Here is a 21,064-nt window from a genome sequence, read left to right as displayed (position 1 = left end):
ATGGCCTGGCTTCCTTTGCCTTGGAGTGACTGTAAAGCTCAGTCGCTTCTGAAAGTACCTGGAGCTCTCTCAGAGCTTCTCAGGTCCCTTAGCATTTCCAGGCACTAGACAGAGAAGTCTTAGTACAGACCAGGGTGGTGGCACTGTGGTATATGAGTCACTCAGGTATCTGCTGTTAACATTTGTCCTTTGCTGTTGTTTGCAGAGGAGCATGAAGGAATACAGAGCCCAGAGGGAGGAAGAGATGCAGTAGTATTTGGGGATGGCAGTCCCCATGGATGTGTGCAACGTCTGTGTGTTGAATTCCCCGTGTCAAGCATTTTTGTTTGTTTTTTTTTTTTATGACTGCTTTGATGCAAACCTGTATTTTGTCTAATAATAAAGTGTATGAAGTTTGATGCCACAGAGGTGACACTGTGTTCAGCTCAACATGAGTATGAAAAATGACAGCTAGAAGGCAGCTCTTTCACTCTTCCATCTTACTTCTTTCCTTCTCCAAGTGTCGTTGCCTTTTCCTGCCTGGGATTTTCAGATCACAGAGTTTGCAGGTAGTCTGGTGCACAGAATTAGCCTGCCCCAGAGTCCGGAGGGAGCAAAGGGGTTCAGTGCTGTGTAAAATCAAGCTTTTAGAGAGACAGCACCCTCTCTGAATTTAAATCTTTCTGTTACTGGCACCACTGTAGTAGGCTTCAACAGATACGGCCAGACTTCCTTTTTAAACAGATCATTATAAAATGATACTCTGCTTATTTGGAGGGTGAGATGAGTAAAAAACCACTTGCCTTTTTTAACCCCCTGAAGAATGCAGACAAAGGCAAACCCAGACCACTCCTCATGAGCAGGTTTAAAGGGCACAACACTGAAACCCTGCCCTTGTTCAAATCTGCTGGCAGCTAGCCAAGTGAAAGCCTTTTGTTGAGTGTAATGTGGCATGAAATTGCAAGGGTTTTTCTGCTCGGTGCTGGGTATAGGATTGTGAACCTTTCTGGATTGCTCTGCACAGGGGCGACACCGCTTGTCTCTTCAGTGGAGGTCTGCAGTTACCAAAGGAACCTGCTGACATTCAATTAAGTATTTAGCAGACTTTGCAGACCCCCTGCTGCTTAATAAGAAACACCCGGAGATTTTTCTTTCAAACACCAACATGTTTTATTAACATACAGAGGAATAAGAGGGAGGATGTAAAATGTCAGGTTTTCTCTATAAAATCACTCTTTCAAATACAAATTGACAGACTTGGTCTCTCTGACAGGCCAGCAGTGGGTTTGTGTTTGCAGGTGTTAGGTCAAGAAGCTAGCCGAACCCTACATTTCATAATAAGGCTCCTTTGCCTCTCAGTTTGCTGCAATGTATTCATCCTGCCCGTGCCAACATGGTCCCACATCTATAGTGGGTAGTTGCTTTGGCTTTGCTTTTGGCTAATCCTGTCTGGCCTGGTTTCTTCATGCTGAAACCTGTGGGTGGTTAAAACATGCTTTCGCACAGGGCTTGGGATGCAGCAGGGGCGTGTGGGGAAGAGGGGCTGTGCCTGGTGGGTGCTGGTGAGTGTTTCACCCCACTGCGTAGGAGCAAGCACAGGCCTGGGGACTTTCTGGTTGGAGAATTCACCTGCCCAAGCAAATGAAAGAGCAGGAAAGCAGTTTCCTCAGGGCAAGGGGGAGAAGGCGAGGGGGTGAATAAACCAGGAGCTGACTAGTGCACCTGGGCTCAATCTCAGCCCAGGTGTCATGAAGAACAGCTTTTTTAAAAGGTCATGAAACCCAGCTGGTCACTCACTGAGCTGCTGGTCACTTCCTCTAACTCCCAGGGGATGCTATGGGCCAGTTGTGTGTTTACTGGGCTGGGCTGCAAGGACCACTCTGTTTCTGGAGCTCCTCTGCCTGGGGAAGTAAGAGAAGGATGTGCTTGCCTGTAACTGTATAGCTCTCCGCTGTGAGGGGCAATAGGAGCTGGCAGCAGGGAGCTGTCTTCATGTTTCATTTGCATGAGCAGCTAAAAGCAGGCTGGGTGTGCACTCCTTTTCTGATAGTCATTACTTTCCCTTTGAGCTGAAACTTGCTGGTCCAGGTCTTGGTTGTAGCCTAAGGGAGACCTTCCAGGGATGGGGAAGTGCCATTTGGCTGCCAGTGCATAGAAGAGCTTTAAAAGGGTGCTGTTTCCTGCTGATAGCTCAGCTCAGTTCTCTCCCTCCTCTCTCACACTTGGTCAAACTTTATGATGTTGGTTTTAATAGAAGGTGCCTGGGAGGAAAACACAAGGGGAAAGTTATACCAAAGGAGGATAAAGTCACTGTTAAACAGACGTGCAGCGAGTGATAGCAATGTCCAGAGCTGGGTTGAATTTATGTCAGTCTGTTTGTTGCAATATTAATAATGTGCAGATCTGAGACTGGATTTGAGCCATTTAAAGCTAAAATGTTGATCTGAGTGTAGCTGCTAATGCAGGAGTGATTAAATCTGCTCTTGGAGCATAAAAAGAGATGTTAGCCACTTGGGGCCCAGCAGAGTAAGGTTAAAGGATTCCCCTGCGTGCCTGTAATTGGTATCTGTCTTGTGAATATTAGCAGGTCCTGGCTGTTCTGCCTGTCCTTAGGAGAGCATGATGGCTCTTCAGTGTTTGGGATGCTGCTCCTCATGGCATTACCAAAGGTCACTACTGGGAAATTGTCAAGATGCTTCAATCTTCACTGAAATGAATGGGAGCTGTGCATTTAAATATGCTAGTTCCCATGCATTGTGCGAGTAAAAGACAGAACAACCCTTGCTCAGCTGGTGGCAGGGACTAAACTGGATGACTGCAAGCTTTGCTCTTGTTTTAACATGATAAGGCTGACTTTTACCAGTTGGGACCAACTTTATTTTGCAGCCAGGAGGGCGGCAACAGCCAGGGACAGGTCTATAGCGTTAAACTCCTAAGCTTCTTTCTTTCTTTCTTTGCTATTTCACCTTTCTGGTGCTTGTGGCTCCTTTACCAGGAGGACACGAAGACCTTGATGTTCTTTCCTGCTTCTCTGAGGCACTGAGTACATTTTAGCTGGCTTCTGTGTCCCCAAAGTATTTCAGTCCTCTAGAGAACAGTATCTCCCTCCCCCATGTCCCGATACACTGAGCTGGTGTCCACGTCCCTCCTGGGTCTGGAACAATCTTGTTTCTAAAGAAAGCTGCTTCACCTGACTCTCTGCCTAAGGGATCCTGTCTTCTGACAACTCCATTCATTTGGCATTATTTCTTTTTAATTTAGGGCAGCCCTGTGACTGGTGTTTCAGAGTCAGGTTGGAACAAACCACCTGAAAAGTGGCACCTGGGTTAGCAAGGGGCAATATATGTGCCAGGAGGGCAGAGGTGGACAGGACAGAGAAAGTCGCGTTCCTTGAATGTGTGCGTGCTCATCCTCAGCTTGTCTCCGGTGCTGATTTGGGGCTGAAGCTGGTCCTGCTCCGTGCATCTGTTGGCCTCAAATTACCTACTGTGACCCAGACTTACCAGCTTTATCTGAAAGATCTCCAGATCTGACCCACGGCATCCTGCGCTTGCTAGCGTTGTCAGCCTTCTCCAGGATGTCCAGGCTATAAGGACACTGACCCAATTCAGCCCCCAGCAAGCAAGTCACTCCCTGCTTACACAGTGTTTCTCACCTATGTGACTCTGACAGTGGGGTCCCTACGAGCCAGGGCTACACTCCAGGCCTGTGCAATGCAATGAGGACCCCGAGAGAAAGATGTTGGCTCAACCCATGACCAAAGCATGAGCTGTTTCAGGTGACTGGGAGGGAAACTGTAGCCATAGGGTCAGAGCATCCCAGTTAGCTGCTAAGCATCCTAAATACTGCCTGTTACGGGACTTCTTTCCCTGACAAGTGATGTGACACCTCCATGGGCCTCCCCATGGTGTGGCCCAACAAGCAGACCCTTGCTAGAAGTGAAGAGGTTTATAATTAGTGGAAAACCCCTGGCGATGCACGTGGCAGCAGATGGAAAGGTCAGCACATCCCATCTGTCTCTTCCCACCCTCCCTTCCAGCCACCACCACTGCGCAGCTGCCCTGGCACCTCCTGAGCACGTTAGACCCAGAGCTTGGGTGAGTGCCTGAATTTTAGGGAGCACCAACAGAGATGCAGTGGTGGAGATGTTAACGTGAAGGAAATCACTCCATAGCGGCTGCTTGCAACCTGGCAGGGCAGGCCTTGGTGCGTCGCAGAGGACTGGTGTCATCCTGGCAGGAGACTGCCAAGGAGCCGGGCCGTCTGGAACTGAATTTGCCACAATTTGGAGTAGGGCAGAATGTGAGTGAGACATTGCATTAGGCTGGATGTGCCACTGGCTTACCCACTGCTACGTCCTTGGAGTGGTATGAGGTGTTGATTTGAAGTCACAGAATCCATTTGCCTGTAAGTGTGGACAAATACAGAAATACATAGAATTCAGATTCTTTTTATAAGCACTGTCATTAAAAAATATCATTCTAGTAAGATGTCTGTGCTGGAACATTTCAGTCTTTATCAGTTTTCTCCGTTGACTTCATTTTTCCACCAACAAAGTGCAGCCAGCTCTATGGCAGAGCACAGCAGCAGTGCTGCAAAATTGATACAGACAAATCTACTCTAGTGGGTAGGTAAGTTTATAAAAAACATGCTGGTCTAGATATTCCTCAGTCTTTCTGTTTTCGTTGAAACCCCTTTGTCTTTCAGAAATGTGATTTGTTTGTAAAACATTTGCATTTCAGTAAAAGCTAAGCTAAAAAACCCCAACACCTGGAAAATGTTTAGCTTTATTTTCAGGTCTTTTCTCTTCTCCCTTTTTCCTCTCTCCATTTTTTTCCATGACAAGACAAAAAGGGGAAAGAAGAAAGAAATAGAGAGAGGTAAAAGAGAGAAGAAAAAAACAACAGAAAAGTCATCAAAAACTTGGTAACCAAAACTTTCTCATACAGGTTTTCTTAAAGTTTTGGCAAGAAATGCAAGCATGATTTTTTAGAAAAACATGCTGGAAAAGCACTCGGGGATTAATGATTTTAAATAGCAAATTTGTGAAAGCTCTTTGCCGTATTTCGGTTAGCTCCAGCGGCTCTTTCAGCTGAGATCAAACCTTCCCTGTTGCCTTTTCCACCTTAGTTTGACTATGAGGATGAGCATCTCTGTCCCCCTTACAAATGGCATGAACCTTGGTGTCATGGTGCTGCGGCCAAGACACACCGGGGTCCAGCCCTGCTGCCCTGCTGGAGCTCAGCCGTGTTGGCAGGGGGAAGACGAACTAATGGCATCAAAAGCAGGGCATCCCTTTTTTCCCTTCAGAGCTGTGGTCTTGCAGGTGATCCCCCTCCCTGGAGCCAGTGGCTGCAGGAGGCTGTGGACTTTCCAGCTGCTGAAGACCACGGATCAAGGCTGGATGATCTTCTGGAAGGGCAAGTCTCCTGGATCCTCTCCCTTGCATACTATCTCAGGCAGAGAATTAGCTACTTCCAGGTTACGCAGGGGGTTGGGGAAGGTGAGGGATGGTTCCTTGGTCCCAGGCCCATGTGGATTTGAGCCATCTCTGCCTTTCCTGGGCTTACAAACTCTGTCCTGGAAGGATGGCCCCTTGGGCTAGCAACGGTGCCCAGCTAGCCAGGAGCTCCCCTGTCCCTGGGGAGGGGGAAGCTGGAGCTGATGGTTTGGCTGGATGCTGCCACTAGCTTCTGCCAAGGATATCTGGTCCCCTAAGCCATGCAGTCACATACGATCACTTCGTTGTGCCATACACAGGTGGGGTGAACATCATCCCTGGGTGGGGAGCCTGGGGCAGATTTTCCAGGAAAAGGGGAAGGGGAAGGGGGCTTTTAGGGGTCCCCAGATCAGGTTGGTCACACAATGAAGCCGAGTTGCTGCCCATCTCTCCCTGCCATGAACAGGAGGAGATTTCATGCCATTGATGGTCTACCAGACATACGTGGTGCCTGGATCTTATCCTGGCTCTCTGCCCAGGGACAAACTGTCCCAGCAACAGAGGGAGATGATAAGGGATGTTACCAAAGCTTTTCTTTGGCTTTTTTGGCTGGAAATCGTCACTCGTGATCCTCTCCCTCTCCTCCTCAACCCATATCCATCTCAAAGCGACCACATCTCAACCTTCCTTCCCTTTTCACACACATTTCCCCACCCCACGTTTCCACCCGAGACAAACGGCCATAAGTCACTTGGTTTTCCTGTGAGGAAACAAAAAATCCTATAAGGATCTGAATGCCTTTCCCCTCCTCCAGAGGCATCTCGGACCAGAGGAGGGATCGGCGCGGTTCAGAGGCTGTGTTCAGAGCTAGTCCCAGGGGTCCGTGAAATGCTGCAGCTCCTTCCAGGCGGGTTACGACACGAAGGCAAAAACAATTCAGGCCCAGCCAGGAGACGGCTGTGCGAGAGAAATGGAGGGGTCCTGCCATCTTGGCACAGTGCCTTCTCCTCTCGGCCCCGCGGGTGGCATGGCTTTAGGAAGAGCTGTACTTGTTACTCAAGCGGGAGCTGCTCCGGTCTAGCCCGAGCTCCTGCCCGTTGGCTTTCCACTTCCCAACAGAGCCCTTCTCGTCTGTCGGTGTGATGCTCAGAGCTGGTCTCTGGCACCAGCAGCACAGGCAGGACTGCAAGGAGACAAGAGGGTGGAGGGAGAGGTTACAAGCGTGGGCTACAGGGTAAAAGAGGAGGAAATATTCCCTTATTGATGTTGGCAACTCAACCTGCACAGTGCCAGGCTGGGAATCGCAGCCTGCACTGCTGAACCTTGCTGTCCTGCAGATCTGCTGGGAGCAGGTTTTCCAAGATAGGGCTGGTGTGGATTGGAAATGAAGATACCAAAATCTAGGGTACCTTTTGCAGTTGTGTTTTCTTGTCCTTGGGGGACAGAAAATACAGGTAATGCTTAGGTGGGCTCAACTCTTCTTCTTGCCACAGCACCTGGGAGGTGACTCCCATCTCATCCCATCCCATCCCATCCCCTTCCCTTCCTTTCTCAGGGCTCCCCTGCTTCCCAAAATTATCTCCAAATAACTTGGGCTTAAAAGCAGTCCCAGTCCCTGGTCTAATGGTTTGTGGAGGTGCTTCTGATCCACAACGACAAGGACATTTTTGGCTTGTGCTAGGTCCCGCACTGGTAAAAGTCTCCCCATAGCAGGGCAGAGAGCTCTAGCGTACTTGAAGCTGGGAAGAGAGGCACCTAAGCAGGGGGAAAATTTGGGAGGAGAGATATATGATCATTATATGAGCAAAGAGGGGAATCCTGTGGGCTGCTGGCAGCCCCAGCCTTTCCCTGACGGGGGATTTGTCTTGGAGCCAGGAGCTGCGAGGTCCAGACCTGTCTCTGCTGCTGCTTGCTGGGTGCGTTTGCCAAACCACTCTGCAGCTTTCCCTTCGTCTCATAAGCACAGAGGTCCGCTGCCGTGGAGGTGCCTCTGGCTGCACCGTGCCTGGCCCATGGGGGCTTGTGCCCCTGGGACCGGCGTCTGGGAACAGTCACCATAGCCAGGAGCTCTGGAGGGGTCAACCCTACCTGGAAGCAGTTCTTGAATTTCCTGCTGACGAAGTAGAGAGCCACAGGGTTGATGCAGGAGTTGAGGGAGGCCATGTTGATCCCAAAGTAATCCATCACTAGGAGGAAACTGAGGCAGGAGGGGAGAGAAGAGGGTGGACGTGTTGGAAGCTCATGGAGAACTGAGGAAGGGTTTCCAAAATGCCTGCCAACTGCCTGGCCTGGGAACCTGCTTCCATGGAAGGCCAGTGACTGAGACCATAGAGGTGAGCACAAAGCAGTCCCTCCTGCAGTTGGGCAATTGCACAATACTTTTTCTTGCGAGGATCATTTCCTGAGGAAACCAAAAGCATGAGATCTGACTTCCCCTGGTGACCCTGATGTTCTCAAACTCAAGCACAGTAGCAGTGTCTGGCCTGAACTGGATTTTGGCACGATAGGTAAAGAAGAGAGGGGAAGACCGGCACCTGCCAAGTGGCAGAAAGCGCACACAGCCCTGAGAGGTGCTGCAGTCCCTTTAGCCCTGCAGGGAATGTTTCTCTGCCCAGGAGACCTCTTTAACCCATAGATTTATAGATATACCTCAAAATTTAATTTCTTCTCTTCTTATGGTCCCCCACACCCTTCCTCTGTGCCTATCGGGAGAGCAATGCCATCTAGAAAGGAGCTGTTGAAACCAGTTGTTTGGAAGGCGACTCCACCAGCCTGCAATGAGCCCAGCAGAGCCTCTGCCAGTGCCTGCAGGGGCTCCCAGCATGGTCCCCTCCTGCCGATGCCCTACCTGAGCAGTTCACATCTGTTGGGGTCCGTCTGGTCGTAGATGGTCTTTTTGAGGATGCGGCTGAGGTGGAGAGGCAGCCAGCAGAGTGCAAAAATCACCACGAGGCAGAACACAGTCTTGGCCACCTCCCGGCGCTGCGAAGAGAAGGTGGGCAGGAGAGAAGGGACGGTCTGGCTGAGCATTGGCGAGCCGGTGGAGCAAAGCACCATCTCCCCACGCTGAGCAAGGGCCCTTCAAGGAATTTCTGTAATCTGATGATGGCTGGGCACCCCTTTTGAGTCCAAAGCACAACCTGGAGGTCCCAAATCCTGCATCATGAGGAGGACTCTGAGGCCGCAGAAAGGGGTATTGTACCAGCAGCACAATATGGATGAGACTCCTTCACGCCCTTTCCCACCAGTGCTCCTGGTAACTTTGCTGGGGTGATACTCCCTGGCACGTGGGGGCCTTGTCCATCCACCCTTCACACTATTTTATTGTGGCAACCAGCTGGTCTGCCTCAAGGGATCATTCTGCAAAGTGCGGGAGGGGAAAGTAAACCATTCTTTTCCCTGCACCCCTTGTCTGTGATATGCCACATCCAGCGTTTGGTCTGGTTTGCTGTGATCTGGGCTGGCACGACACAGCACAGCCAGAGATAAATGACCACAAGTAACTGAAAATCAGGCTGGTCCATGGCCATAAGGCTAGTGGTTTGGGTTATCCCTGAGACTGGAGATTGTAGAGCTGGAGACCCATCTCCCTGGTTCAATCCATGCATCTGCATCAGTGTGCCAATATCCGTTGACCACTGTGAGGCTATGTCAGCTCATACGTGTCCTTTACAGGGACAGGCACTTGTTCTCCCCTTCAACAGTACTCCCTCCTGTTTGGGAAATACCAGACTTTCTGCCTTCCTGGTTTTCTTACCCGTTTCATGTGGTCATTCAGAGCAATTCTCATGCCATTTCTCTTGCTCAACATCTCGCATGACATGAGGGTGTAGAAGATGCCAGTGCATACCAAGGGGAGGCAGAAATAGAAGCCGAAAAGCCACCAGTCCTTCACATCGCGATAGAACTGCATGCAAAAGAAAGAGCAACTGGAAACTGGGGAAGGGAGGGCAGGTAACTGGGGCATGAACTGACCCAGTCCCTGACTCCGATGCTGGCCTGAGTCAGACACGTCTGATGTGTGAAAGTGTGAGAGCCCCTGTGCTAAGCGCCCATGGGATTATCTTCCCCCAAGGCTGGTGCACGTTTAACCTAAAGAAGTAAAGGCTGGTTTACATCTGGCTGCCAGTCCAGTTTAGAACTCTTGTGCAAGAAACAGTTGCAAGGAGCTTATTTGGTAGACACCGTGGGATAAGTTCTGATGCTTTGTAAGGGTCTTCATTCCCTTGCTCACCCTTAGCTGACCCTGTGATAAAGGTTACCCACGCAGACTGGTTGTGGGGATGCTCTTTGGCCTGCTGGGACAGTGTAGCAAGTTCTGAAGCTTCTCAAGATGTTTCATGACCTTCTGATGTGGATGGTGAAGACATGACACAGCTTGAGGACCAGCTCCCTGTTTTCTGGCACCACGTTCAAGGCAAGTCTGCCCCATGTCACTACAATGCCAGCTATTCTGTGTTTTGCTTGATACTGCTCTCCCTGCGTTCACCCCGATGGCTAGAAGCACCCATCTACAGAAGCATCTAATCAAGGAGGGAGGATGCCCTCGTTGCCCATGTCTCCCTCTCCCTTGCACTGCAGCTGGGGTGGGACAGAGCACGTACCATCATGAAGCTGGATTTCTGTTCGGAGGCGAGCATGCACACCCACATGTGTTGTTCCCAGTAGCTGAGCTCCACCATGTCAAAGGCTATAGCTTCAGGGACTGCAAGCACAATGGCCACTGCCCAGATCAGCATCACTTCCACTGCCTTCCACATGGGGATTCCTATCCCTTGGATCCGACTCCAGGATGCCACTGCTCGGTACCTGCCCAACATGGGGGAATGCAACAAGAGCAGATTCGAGTGAGAAAAGCAACTGTCGGGAAGGGGCCAAGAAGGTGCAGATTAGAGTTGTCCCCAAAGGCCCTTTCCCATACGCTTTCCTCCTCCACCCCGAACCTTCCCCTTCAGTGGAATGGGAAAGATCAGAAACAGGGGCTCAACGGATGAATGTGATGGTAGCTATCCTTGACCAACGTCTACTTGCCATTGGGGAGGTGCCACCCTTCCCCACCACCCCAGCAGTTGTTCCAGCACATCACAATCCTCCCCTCAACCTTTTCCAGCAGGATTTAAACCCTGTCACTGGAGTCAGATCCTGTTGGATTTCAGTTCTACGTGACAGCACCCTCCTTCCGTCTCTGAATTTGGCCTGGGACCAAGCCGCCCTGCAGTGTGCCTTTTGGTTACAGTGCAGGGACATGCTGTAGTCAAATATGGGTCAGGCTGGGCAGTGCAGCTGTAGAAGTTGTTTCTTACCTGTCGATGCTGAGAGCACAAAGGCTGAGGACCGTGATGCCCACTGAGGCCTTCTGGATGAAGGGGACCAGCTTGCACACCTGCACACCAAAGGGCCAGTCCTTTGCCAAGAGCTGGGGAAGAACCGCAGGGTTAACAGGCTGCTTCGGGAAAGCATGTCCGGCTTCCCGTAATAGCAGCTGGTTACCCACAAGGTGTGAGAAGCCCACAAAGAACAGCTGAAAGCACTCTGAGGTTACCTCTGCTGGGATTACGCAGTGTGTGCCCTCCGGTATTTTGTGTTGTACTGGGAACCACTCGTTCCCCAAAGGGCTTGTTGTGAGATGAGTTGTCACCTAGATGGAAGGATCCAGACACCAGGTTCTGAATCTGCACTGTGGTTGGTTTTGGATGGACCTGAATCCTAAATGCCACAATGGGCTTTGGGTTGCTTTCAGAGGGAAAATGCGTGTCGTGCCCTGAAATAGCCAAAATGCAGCAAGGACAGCTTCTTTCAGGTGGCTTTCAAAGCCATGTAGTCTTAAGCCCTTACCATACTCTGGCCCTCTCCCACGCTTAGATTCCTTATAGAACACATACACTGTGGTCGTAAGCTCAGCTGGGGCAAGCAGAGGGTATCAATGGGGACAAGATGTCCCAAAGGCAGGAGAAATCCAGGCCGCTCACTTGTGAGGATGAGAGTGAGCCTGGGTTCACAACCCTTATATCCCCATGACACCTGGAGCCCATCCTAAGGTTACTCCTACTCAGAACCAATCCCCCCCCATGCAAGCTCTTTAGTTTGGCCTCAGCAGCAAGACAAATTGATCCAGAAGTTCTCCTGGAAATCAGGGTCTCAGGTGAAGGCAACTGACCAACCGTACCCTTTCCTTTGCTCTGCAAACGTGGGTAGTCCACCTATCTCATCTGTTACTGTGTCATAAGGGAGACACACCACGAGGGAGCCGAGCTACTCTTAGGACCAGGTTGCTCGTAGTCAGTGTGGGCTTCTCAAACAAGCAACAATTTCTCCTCCAAGAGGTGGCTGGAAGAGAGAGGGGCAGAAGGGAGAGGGGTTGCTCAGGTGGCCAAGGGAAATCCTGAAAATCGGTCAGGAAAAGTCAGTGTAGATATGGCCAGAGCAGGGAGTCCCAACCCTGGAGATTCGACCCACTTTTCCTGTTACAAGGCAGGCAACGCCAACGCAAGCTGTTGTCCTTAGCCTGGACAAAGTATCTCGACTTTTCTTTGTGTGTTGGCTGCAAGCTCTGCTAGTTGCAGCTCCAAGAGGCAGCCAAGTGTGTCTCCAAGCCAGCAGCCTGTGTTAACAGGACGTGTCCTGTAGATGAGGTCTTTGGTCTAAGCCATGAACTCTGCACAAAGCTCGGTGCAACCCCAGTTGTTGCCTGACCAGGACGCAGAGCTAGGTATTGAGCCTGTGACTGGTTTCTCTGCCAGCTTTCCTCCGTGAGGTCATTCCCACAGCCTCCATCTGCTCCCACATGCCCCTTCTTTATGATACATAGGACCTTCCTACAACACAGACTTGTGCAGGACGGCAGAATTGGGCAAACAGATCCTGAAGGGAAGGGCTCTCAGACCCACGTCCTCACAGTCCCGTTGTGTAAGTCTTGTTCCTTTGGGAACCCAGGCTGGAACCAACCCACACCCCGATATTGCGGGTGATAAAAACGTGACAGAGGGACTCTGCAGCCCAGATCCTGCAAAGTGGAGAAGCATTTGGATCCCACAGAGGCAGGTCTGCCAGACATTTGCTGTTGCTGTTACTCTGCTCTTGTTAAATGTACATTGCACGACCCAAACTCTTTCCCTGGCCAGGTGGTGCATTTCCCATCAATGTGGCAAAGGCAGGATTAAAATGTAAATCTTCCCTGCCTTGGTTTTGACTGGGGACAAATATTGGAGGGGCTTTGCTCTTCCACTTTTTGAGGGGCTTGGCGATGACCGTGCATGTTGGGCTGCCTCCACAACCTCTGGCTGTGCAAGGGGTGCAAGGTAGAGGTGATCCCGGGGAGAGCTGCTGGCGTTGCAGCTGCGTTCTCCAGACTGTGTCTCCCCTCTCAGGCAGAATAAATTGTGCCTTATTCAAAGCAAAGGGGGCCGGTTGGGTGAAAGCGGAGATGGGCCATACTCCATGGATGGAGGGGGGCAACCTTCCCCTGGGTCAGTGCTGCTCGCCCCAAGCTACTCTGTTTTTTTGCATGAGTGAAACCTTCTGCATGGATCCGTGTTCTCGTAACAGCGGGGATCATCCGGCTCATGGAGAACCTGTTTGTTTTGAGCTAAAACCCCTTTATAGTTTTCAATCTATTTTCACTTGAAGGGTATCTATTCACAGTGATTTGAGACCATCTTCCAGCCACATCTGGTCATTCTCACTATCAAATTATATGCACCTTCTTCCTACTTTGAATTTCTCTGCCTTTTCCCCCTGCCACCCAGCCTGCTTGATCCAGGACCCCTCTGGCATTCAGTTTCCACTTTTCAGGCTAAAGCTTCCCTTTGGCAAACAAATCTGGCCGAGCTCCAAGTCCTTCGCCCCACAGCATCCCTTCCAACCCTTCAGAGAAGGCTCTGGCTCCAGCCCACCAAAACGTGTCTCAAGCAGTGGGCGAGAAAGAGCTGCAATAGCCCAGACACATCTCACAGATGTCCTAACACACCTTCTGCTCTTAACTGGGGCCTCAGGTCTACTGCCCGCATCTGCCCTGCCCTCTCTGCTGCAGTGCACCATGCAGAGTTCAGGTTCCCCTGATTATTTGTTGTGCCTCTTCTGTCTAGTTTAGGGGGAAAGTGTCTCTGAAAGAAGTCCCTGTTTTATAATACAGCCCTCTTCCTTCTTGCTGCACGAGTCTTCACGTTTAGCTAGAATAAAAAAGTTACTTGCTTGAGGCTGATTAACTGAACTGTGCCGGGAGAAGCGTCCCCAGTGCACAAGAACAATAATTTTTTGCTCAGCTGAAATAAACATTGGGTTGTAATGTCAGGAGACTGCAAGCGATTCTTTTCTTGTGATTTTAGCTGAGATTTAAAAGATATGGAAGGTTGTGTGCTTGTGTGTGTGTGTGCATAACACAGCTGTAACTGACAACACCTCTACTTTCCCAGGAATGTACTCTGAGCTTTTTGTCTGTTTGTTTTCCTCATCCTTTCGAGAGCAGAAACACCCTTCCCCTCTCCCTTGCAAAAAAGGAGCCTGCAATAAAGAGCAGAGGATAGATATTCCCCAGGGCACCGAGGCAGGTGGGAGCAGACACCGTCCCTGCAATCGCCAGGCTGCCACAGTACTCATGCCATATGGAGCCTACCTTATATACGTTGATGGGCAGAGCAATGAGGATGTAGAGAAGGTCTCCGAGCGCCAAGCTAGCAATGAGGACATTTGGCCCATTCCGCATGCACTTGTTCTTGTAAATGATCCTCAGGAGCGTGGAGTTCCCGATGATCCCTACTATGAAGATGGTGCAGGACACGATGGTGTTGATGTACTTGAAGATGTGTCTGATATCTGCAGGCTTCACGCACACAGGCAGCAAGGGTGGCTCGGAGCTGGTGCTCCTGGGGAGGCTCTCCGAGTGGTTTGACAGCTTGCCACCCTGGAACAGGCTTGGCTGGTCCAGACTATAAACCTGCTCCTGGCTAAGCACTTCCAAGGGGACGGTGGTCTCCTGGAAAGCCCTTGGGGTCTGGCTGTGTGCCCCGGAGAAGAGGCAAGTCAGGAAAATGGCTAGGGTGGTGGGAGCTGGGATTCTCGCCATTGAAGACTGAACGGCAAAGCTGGCTGCAGAAGTCCTCATAATGCTCGTGGGATGTCCTTGCTTGGGTCTTGGTTGGATCTGCAGGTGGAGAAGGTGACAAGGGAGAGAACTTGGTTAGCAAAGGAGGAACAAGAAGAGACTGAATTGCTGGAGAAAGTCCATCATCACAGTGATCCCATCTGGCCAAAGCAGCTGACCCCTGTGGGTGGGAGTCTTTGCTGCTAAAATTAATCATGCCTGTTCAAGAAAACAAACTAAAAGGAAATCAGACAGTCTCTTATGCCTCTTAGACGGTATTTCAGCAAATGAAGGCACCTGCCTTTTCTCAAATAGGTGTGTTGAATCAGCTATTGCACCTTCTGAACTTGGTATTGCTGCTCACATGGCAAATCTGACTTTTCTTTTATACCCACCCCACACTTCTCATTTAGTTCCTGACTGTTTGAAGTGGCAGTTTTGGGGCACCTGCCCTGTTGACGCCTGCACATCTGGGCGATTCTGCAAACCCCGTCTCGGGGTCCACAGGACAAGCAGACCTTTTCTTCCAGTTTGTGCCATGGGAAAACTGGAGCTGCACTAACATCCCGCTCTTCAGCAGATTCCATGGGCTGCTATACGCCATCTTGCAGCGCAAAGTGAAAAGACTCAGCGCAGCCTTGCTGGGAACCATGATGGGAAAATACTACAAGGGTTTTTCCAGAAATGCCGTATTGATACCTGACATCTGATTCCAATTTATGTGCAAGCAGTACAGCCCCTCCTTCCCCATCCTTATCGTCATTAATTGAACCACTTCCTTTCCAAATCCACCGTGCCCATTCAACTCAATACTCAGGGATATAAATCTCCCCGTACTGTTTGCAGTGTTGACTGCTGAGCACAGTAAAAGGTCTCTCAAGCTCGCCAAGGCTGAAGCACTACTAATAAATAACACCAGAGTGGGTTCTGCTTTGCAAATCTCAGACAATGCTTTCAGGCAGGACTAGCTAAGCTGCTGTTCCACAACCACATGCGAAAGCTGAGGACGGCTGTAGCACCATCTTGGCATGATGTGAATTTGTGAAAGGGGCTTCTGGATGATCAGGTTTGGCCACGAGTGGGATGTGAGCCCAGAGGGGGAGTGGAAGATGTCAGCGCCCTGCCAGTCTGTGCCCCAGCACTGTCTGTGCCACAGACAGGGACAGATCTTGGGTCTCCTGGTTAGAGTGGGTGAAGAACATGTTTCTCAAACTATGGAAGTTCACAGCATTGAAGGGAGGAAAAATTGCTGTGCCTAGACTAGAAACAGTTGTCTTTTTGGGCTTCCCTGGGCTGTGCTCTGCTCCAGAGGAGCCAGTTAGGCAGGGATCGGGATGCCTGGCTGGGATTAGAGATGGGACTTCAGTCTCCACTCTGACTCCACCAGGCAGAGTTGGGATCTGAGCCCAAACCAGCTATACCCCAGGGATCCACTCCCCAAGACCATTCAGCCAATGCAATCCCGGGTTGTAACACAGTTCCCCCTGCCCAGGACAGGGGGGACCCCAGGACCGGCAATGCTTATATGATGGGAACATGCTGTTCCCACTCTGGGAAGGCATAGCCAAGCCAACCACGAGTCCTGCCAGGTACAGCCAGAGCTTCTCTAGATACAGCTGTGCATTCTTCATGTGTCATGCACTCAGGCCAGGCTTTGTAGAAATGCCTGTGCCTTTCTGCTTATTTGGAAGACTCCAAGCATAATCAGCATGAAGTTGGACTCTTTCCCAACAAACCAGCCTAGCCAGACCTACCCTTTTCTCAGTTTCACCCTACTGCTCTTGCCAGAAAATCTAAATCAGGCTTAGTCCTTCCTGACCTTCTTATGTCCTTTGGGCAGGTCCTTAGTACTTTAAACTGTAAACAAACAGTGTTAGGAGGAAGCCTAAAATTTATTCCCAGTTCCATGTCAAATATAGGCAATAAAATAACCAAATCCCTTCAATCACAGTTTAGACCTCATGAACTAGAGAGTTAAGTTTTCAGTTCTGTTAAAACAACCATGTTTTAAAGATGTTTCTTTTCTAGTTTGAATCCTTATAACAGCACTTTAGATATGGTTTCACCACAGGAAAGTTAAAGATCCCATCGCTTTTCTTTTCAGCTCATTATAAGCATGCTTCTATCTGCTAAAATATTCATGCCTGGTGCTTAGCAATCTTGTGCGTTCTCTATGCCTTTTATCTGTGCAGACTCAAACAGCTTTGCAAACTTATCTTGCAGATAAGCCGCATCGGTGTGAGCCAAAACAGGCACTATGAAGTTATCTGCCTGCCTCTGGCTGAAAAAAAAGAGCAGTTTTCAATGACTTAAAGAGCATTTAGAGAAGACTCTCCATATGATGGTTGGGAAACAACCCGTATCTGGCCTGTAAGCACCCTGCTCTCAGAGGTCCGTGGGTATCCCATCACTGAGGGATACTTGCAGGTGTATGTGATCTGAAAACTGGGGAAACCCTCAGCCATACTGTCCTTCCCACATGGGCAGAGCTAGTTTTCTAAGGTGGGGATGGTGGGATGCCAGCTTGTCACCTTGGATATCTAGTCTAAAATATTATGGGAAGGGACTAAGCTATGCACCAGAATAGCTGGTTATTGAGGAGCCTAGACAAGGAGAAGCCTTCTTCTGCAAAAGACCCTTTGGAGATGCATTGGTCAAAGCTGAGGATGCACAAAGTTGTCACCAGTCACTGTCTAGAGAGGAATGTTCCCACCTGCTTGCTGGAACAATCTTGGTCCTCGGTGGCTATGAAAGTCCTGGTACCCACCCTGGTCTCAGCACATCCCTCATCAGCTAATTGCCAAATCTGGGACCCTGTGACCAGAGAAACTTCTTCAACACCATCTTCTTCCTGATATTTACCTAAGCATCTGCTCCAACTGCTGTCCTGGAGAAAGATGACCAGGGTGGACTTTGCTCTGACCTGTTTGGATGTTATTCTCAGCTGTGACTCCTGCTCAAGTGCTGGGCATCCAGCTACGTTGGGAAGGGGGGGAAGAAAGGAAGGGAGAGAATGGATAAACAACCTGAAGGAGCCCAAACCTGACTCATTAGAGACCTGGGTGCAAATCCCTGCTCCAACTTGGTGCAGGGACTTTAGCCTGCACCCTTGCTAAGGTGCTCAGCTCTCTGTCCTGCCGCAGCCTACACCAGGGGCAGCTGTCTCCTGGGTGGGTGCCCCAACCAATGCTCTCCTCTCATCCCAGCTATGCCCTCAGGATTGCAGCTCACAGGAGAGGGCAGACCCAGCTCCAGATTCCTGCCTGGGATCCTTGAGGGTCTGGGCAGCTCACGCGGAGCAGTTTGGGATGGCACAGACAAGTGTCTGCCACTAAGGGCTGTCTGTGGGCTTGGAAAAAGACGGTAGCTCTTTGAGTTAGCAGCTGACAGAGAGGTATCAGAGCATCCCTGGAAAGTTGTGTTCTGTGCCCTCTGCAGCAGCAGGCTGCTCTTATCTGCTCTCCCCAGTGCAGGACTGCAGAGCCTGGTGTGGCCGTTCAGCCCCTGGGCATTTGGCAGAAGAGCTCATGTGAGTAAGTATCACAGGACACGGCTCACTGGATCCTGCCTGTCCCCTCCACAGCGCAGCTGCAAAGCGCTGAAGAAAAAAAGCACTTTTTTTCCATCTTGCCTTAAAATCCAGCAATTTAAAAAAAAAGAGAAGCATTGTTTTCTCCTCTTCAACAGCCCATTTACTTCTTGCCCTCCATGCTGCCTCTCACATCTCAGAGTGCTTGAAAGCATAACCCTTTCTCAATTGTGGGGGAAACTGAGGCACAGGAGCATCAAGCTTGTTCAGTGCCCAGCAGATGTGAAGCCAAAGCCAGCATCACTTGGCCCAGAATCCTCTGAGCTTTGCTCATGTTGCTGATCATCTGGGGAAGTGACTCGGTGCCCAAAGGGGCCATCGCCATCCCACCTGCCTGGCTGGGGCTCTTCTGTTAGCAAATAGCTTAGACACGTGGAAGTGGAAATGCCCTTCACGCTGTGCTGAGTCCGAGTCGCAGCTGAAACCATTGAAGTCATGACAGGGATGTCAGAGAATGATTCCCAGAGAGGAGGCAAGACTGAAAACCATTGCCGTAACCCTGCACAGCCCGCTCCTGTCTGAAAGGTGTCATGCGTGGGGCTGGAGGGCTTGGGACTCCTCTTGCCTGGGAGCCCAGGAGAGCCCACCACATCCCAGGCAGCATCCTCATCTCAAGGCAGCCTCTCCCCCCCCAGCCCACTGCCTGCTGTCCTGCCTGCAGCAGGGCAGGCTGCCTTCAAGAGCAGCTCTGCTTGTGCTCCCCTGCCAGACTAACCTCGCCAAACACACAACAGACCTTCTCTGCGGATTAACGTCACTTGCAGAAAAAATGCCATGGCTGGGGGGAAAGGAGGGAGAAAGGCAGGTGATATCACCACATCCCTGGCTGTTTCCCTGACCTGAACCCAACCTGGTCCATAAGCAGAAGGACCTTCCCCCAGAGGTGTGCTGGATTTCTTCTCGTGCACCCTCTCCCTGCCAACCTGTTAGACCTTGCTCAGGCACCGTGGTCCCTTCAACGCCTCCCCCGGAGCAGGGACCAGTGGGGGGATCTGAAAAACGTGCAAAAACTCACCCCAAAGCAAGAAATAATTTTGTTTGCAAATTAGCGCAGGGAACAGCAAAGCTTTTCATTGGAGTTAAGTTACCTTCCTCATGACCACAAACTTCAGATGCTCCCGGGATCACTTTCTTTCCCTCTCACGGCTCCTTCCCACTGCACGGGCAGCTGGGCATGTCCTGCAGGTCCCGGGAGAACTGCAGCGTTGTAGATCCTGGGGTTTGCTTTTGTTTGTGGGCTTGTGCTCAGGGGAACGGTTCTTCCCTCTCGTGACTTGCTGAGATCTCTCTGAACGGAGCAGTTGGTTATATAGAAAATTGCAGGGCTCCCCCTGAGCACAGCCCCTGCAGCCAATAGGCGAAGTGCGGGACAGGGATGTAGGAGGAGGGTGAAGCAGGAGAAACGTAGGACAGCTCTGCGAAGGAGATGAAAATAATAAACAAATAAACCTCGAGGGGGAGGGAGGGAGCTGGGGGAAGGCTGCCGACCGCAGAGCAACGTGCCTGCTCGGCATGTTGTAGTGATGGGCTCGGAGGAGCCCTGTGGCTGTGCTTTGGTGAAGGAAGCTGCAGCCCTGGCCGCCTTCGGGGAGAAGAGACATCAAAGCCTCCCCTCACAGGGTGTGTAAAACCACCTGCTCCACCTGGAGCTTTGGAGGAAACGGTCAGGAGCAAGATGAGTACTGCAAGCAAGGCAGAGGGGACCTGCGGCTTCCCTTCCAGCAGAGAGGACAGAGTATAAGAAGTCCTTACGGAGGTGCTGGGGAAGGACAAGCCTCACTTTTCCCTTTAACACGGCCTCCCCGAGCCCTGGTCTAGGTGAAGCAGGCTGGGAGCAGGTTTCGGACCATGCTCCCATCTACAAGAAGTTGCACTGGTGCCTTCTCACACGCCAGCTCTGTTTTTATTTTGCTGTGGTTTCTGAGCATCCTGAACTGCCTGAAGAGCAGCGTCCGATTGCTCAAGATGCAGGGCAGAACACTCCATGGCCGAGCAGCCCGTGCTGCTCTAGGGCCATGCCAGCCTCCCCCCGCAGGCACGCATCCAGTCTGGCCTCCGGACGTGGTCCTGGCTCAAAAACTCGCTCTCCACCTGCCTTTGAACAGAAGATCACGAGCAGTGCTTTCATGAGACTCCTCCTGTCTTTCTCCGATCCATATGAACCTGTAGGTGATTTGTGCTGCTGCCCGGCCTGTCTCTCTCCCTGTGGACAAAGCCTCTCCCAACCCCCTTGGCTCATCTGCTTGGAGAGGAAAGTTTCTTTCCTCACCATGCTGTGAACCCGGCTCTTCTCAGGAATGGGACATTTATTTGGTATGTGGCAGGCTGTTTATTGAAAAGAAATGCCAAATCATCTTGCTCTGGGGTCCTTGATGGCTCAGAAACGTGGTGGCATGGTGCAACTGTACTAAGTCAAGGCAACTTTGCTCTGATGCAGGAGTCCCTTTGCCCTTTTAGCCCCCAAACAAGGACGGAAAGAATAGGTTCAGACTCCTTCCCAGATTGAAGGCATCTCAAGGGGAACAAGATCATCTTTCTCTGATACACGAGAGGGTCGTGCTGTCACCCATAAGGACCTCAACAGGCTGGAGAAATGGGCTGACAGGAACCTCATGAAGTTCAACAGAGGGAAGTGCCAAGTCCTGCCCCTGGGAAGGAACAACGTAGATCTCTCGTAGGAAGCCATCTCACAGCCTTGCTCACCCTTATTGTCCACCTCTGAACTTTTCTCACTTGTATCATGTTATTTGTATACTGTTTTCTCTTCGAGCCATGATCTTACCTAATCTCTTTTCTTACTATGTTTTTGATTACTGGTCTTAAAAATGTAATTGCCAATTAAGTATGCCTGGCATTGAAAATGTGAGATAAAACGTTTGTTCCTTTCTACTCTATTCTTTTTTTCTTACCACTTGGTTGAAAGTTTTAAGCTTTGGAGCATATGCAGTAAGTTATTAAAAATATATATATATATTTT

The 21,064-nt window shown here is 50.6% G+C and overlaps 2 protein-coding genes across 6 annotated transcripts in view; one reads left to right on the top strand and one right to left on the bottom strand.

Moving 5' to 3' along the window:
- LOC126050082 (DNA-directed RNA polymerases I and III subunit RPAC2-like) overlaps positions 1-21,064 on the top strand; it is a 34,122-nt gene that overhangs the window by 7,717 nt on the left and 5,341 nt on the right. The window contains exon 5 of one of the 2 annotated variants that reach the window (XM_049827487.1): positions 206-403. The exons of the other annotated variant lie outside the window; for it this stretch is intronic. Coding sequence (XP_049683444.1) covers positions 206-253 — 48 coding nt within the window. The 3' untranslated portion in view covers positions 254-403. Of the gene's footprint in view, positions 1-205; positions 404-21,064 lie in introns of those variants that run through there. 2 annotated transcript variants of the gene reach the window in all.
- LOC126050081 (endothelin receptor type B-like) lies at positions 320-19,531 on the bottom strand. Of its 4 annotated transcripts, none has more exons than XR_007509392.1 (9): positions 19,176-19,531; positions 14,031-14,558; positions 10,723-10,835; positions 10,024-10,228; positions 9,177-9,326; positions 8,268-8,401; positions 7,508-7,616; positions 3,483-6,602; positions 320-2,240 (listed from the first exon to the last, which is right to left on the bottom strand). XR_007509392.1 is itself a non-coding variant. In XM_049827483.1 (8 exons), exons 1-8 carry the CDS (start codon positions 19,182-19,184, stop codon positions 6,453-6,455), a joined length of 1,398 nt encoding a protein of 465 aa, XP_049683440.1. In that variant the 5' UTR covers positions 19,185-19,531; the 3' UTR covers positions 320-6,452. The 4 variants fall into 4 exon arrangements, 2 of the variants coding, with proteins under 2 accessions (XP_049683440.1, XP_049683441.1); XR_007509393.1 differs by having other exon boundaries at positions 4,325-6,602; XM_049827483.1 differs by having other exon boundaries at positions 320-6,602.

This window comes from Accipiter gentilis, chromosome 24, assembly GCF_929443795.1.
Source record: "Accipiter gentilis chromosome 24, bAccGen1.1, whole genome shotgun sequence".
Taxonomy (NCBI): Eukaryota; Metazoa; Chordata; class Aves; order Accipitriformes; family Accipitridae; genus Astur; species Astur gentilis.
Note: the sequence above shows the minus strand (reverse complement) of the source record. Positions and strands in the feature narration are given on the sequence as shown.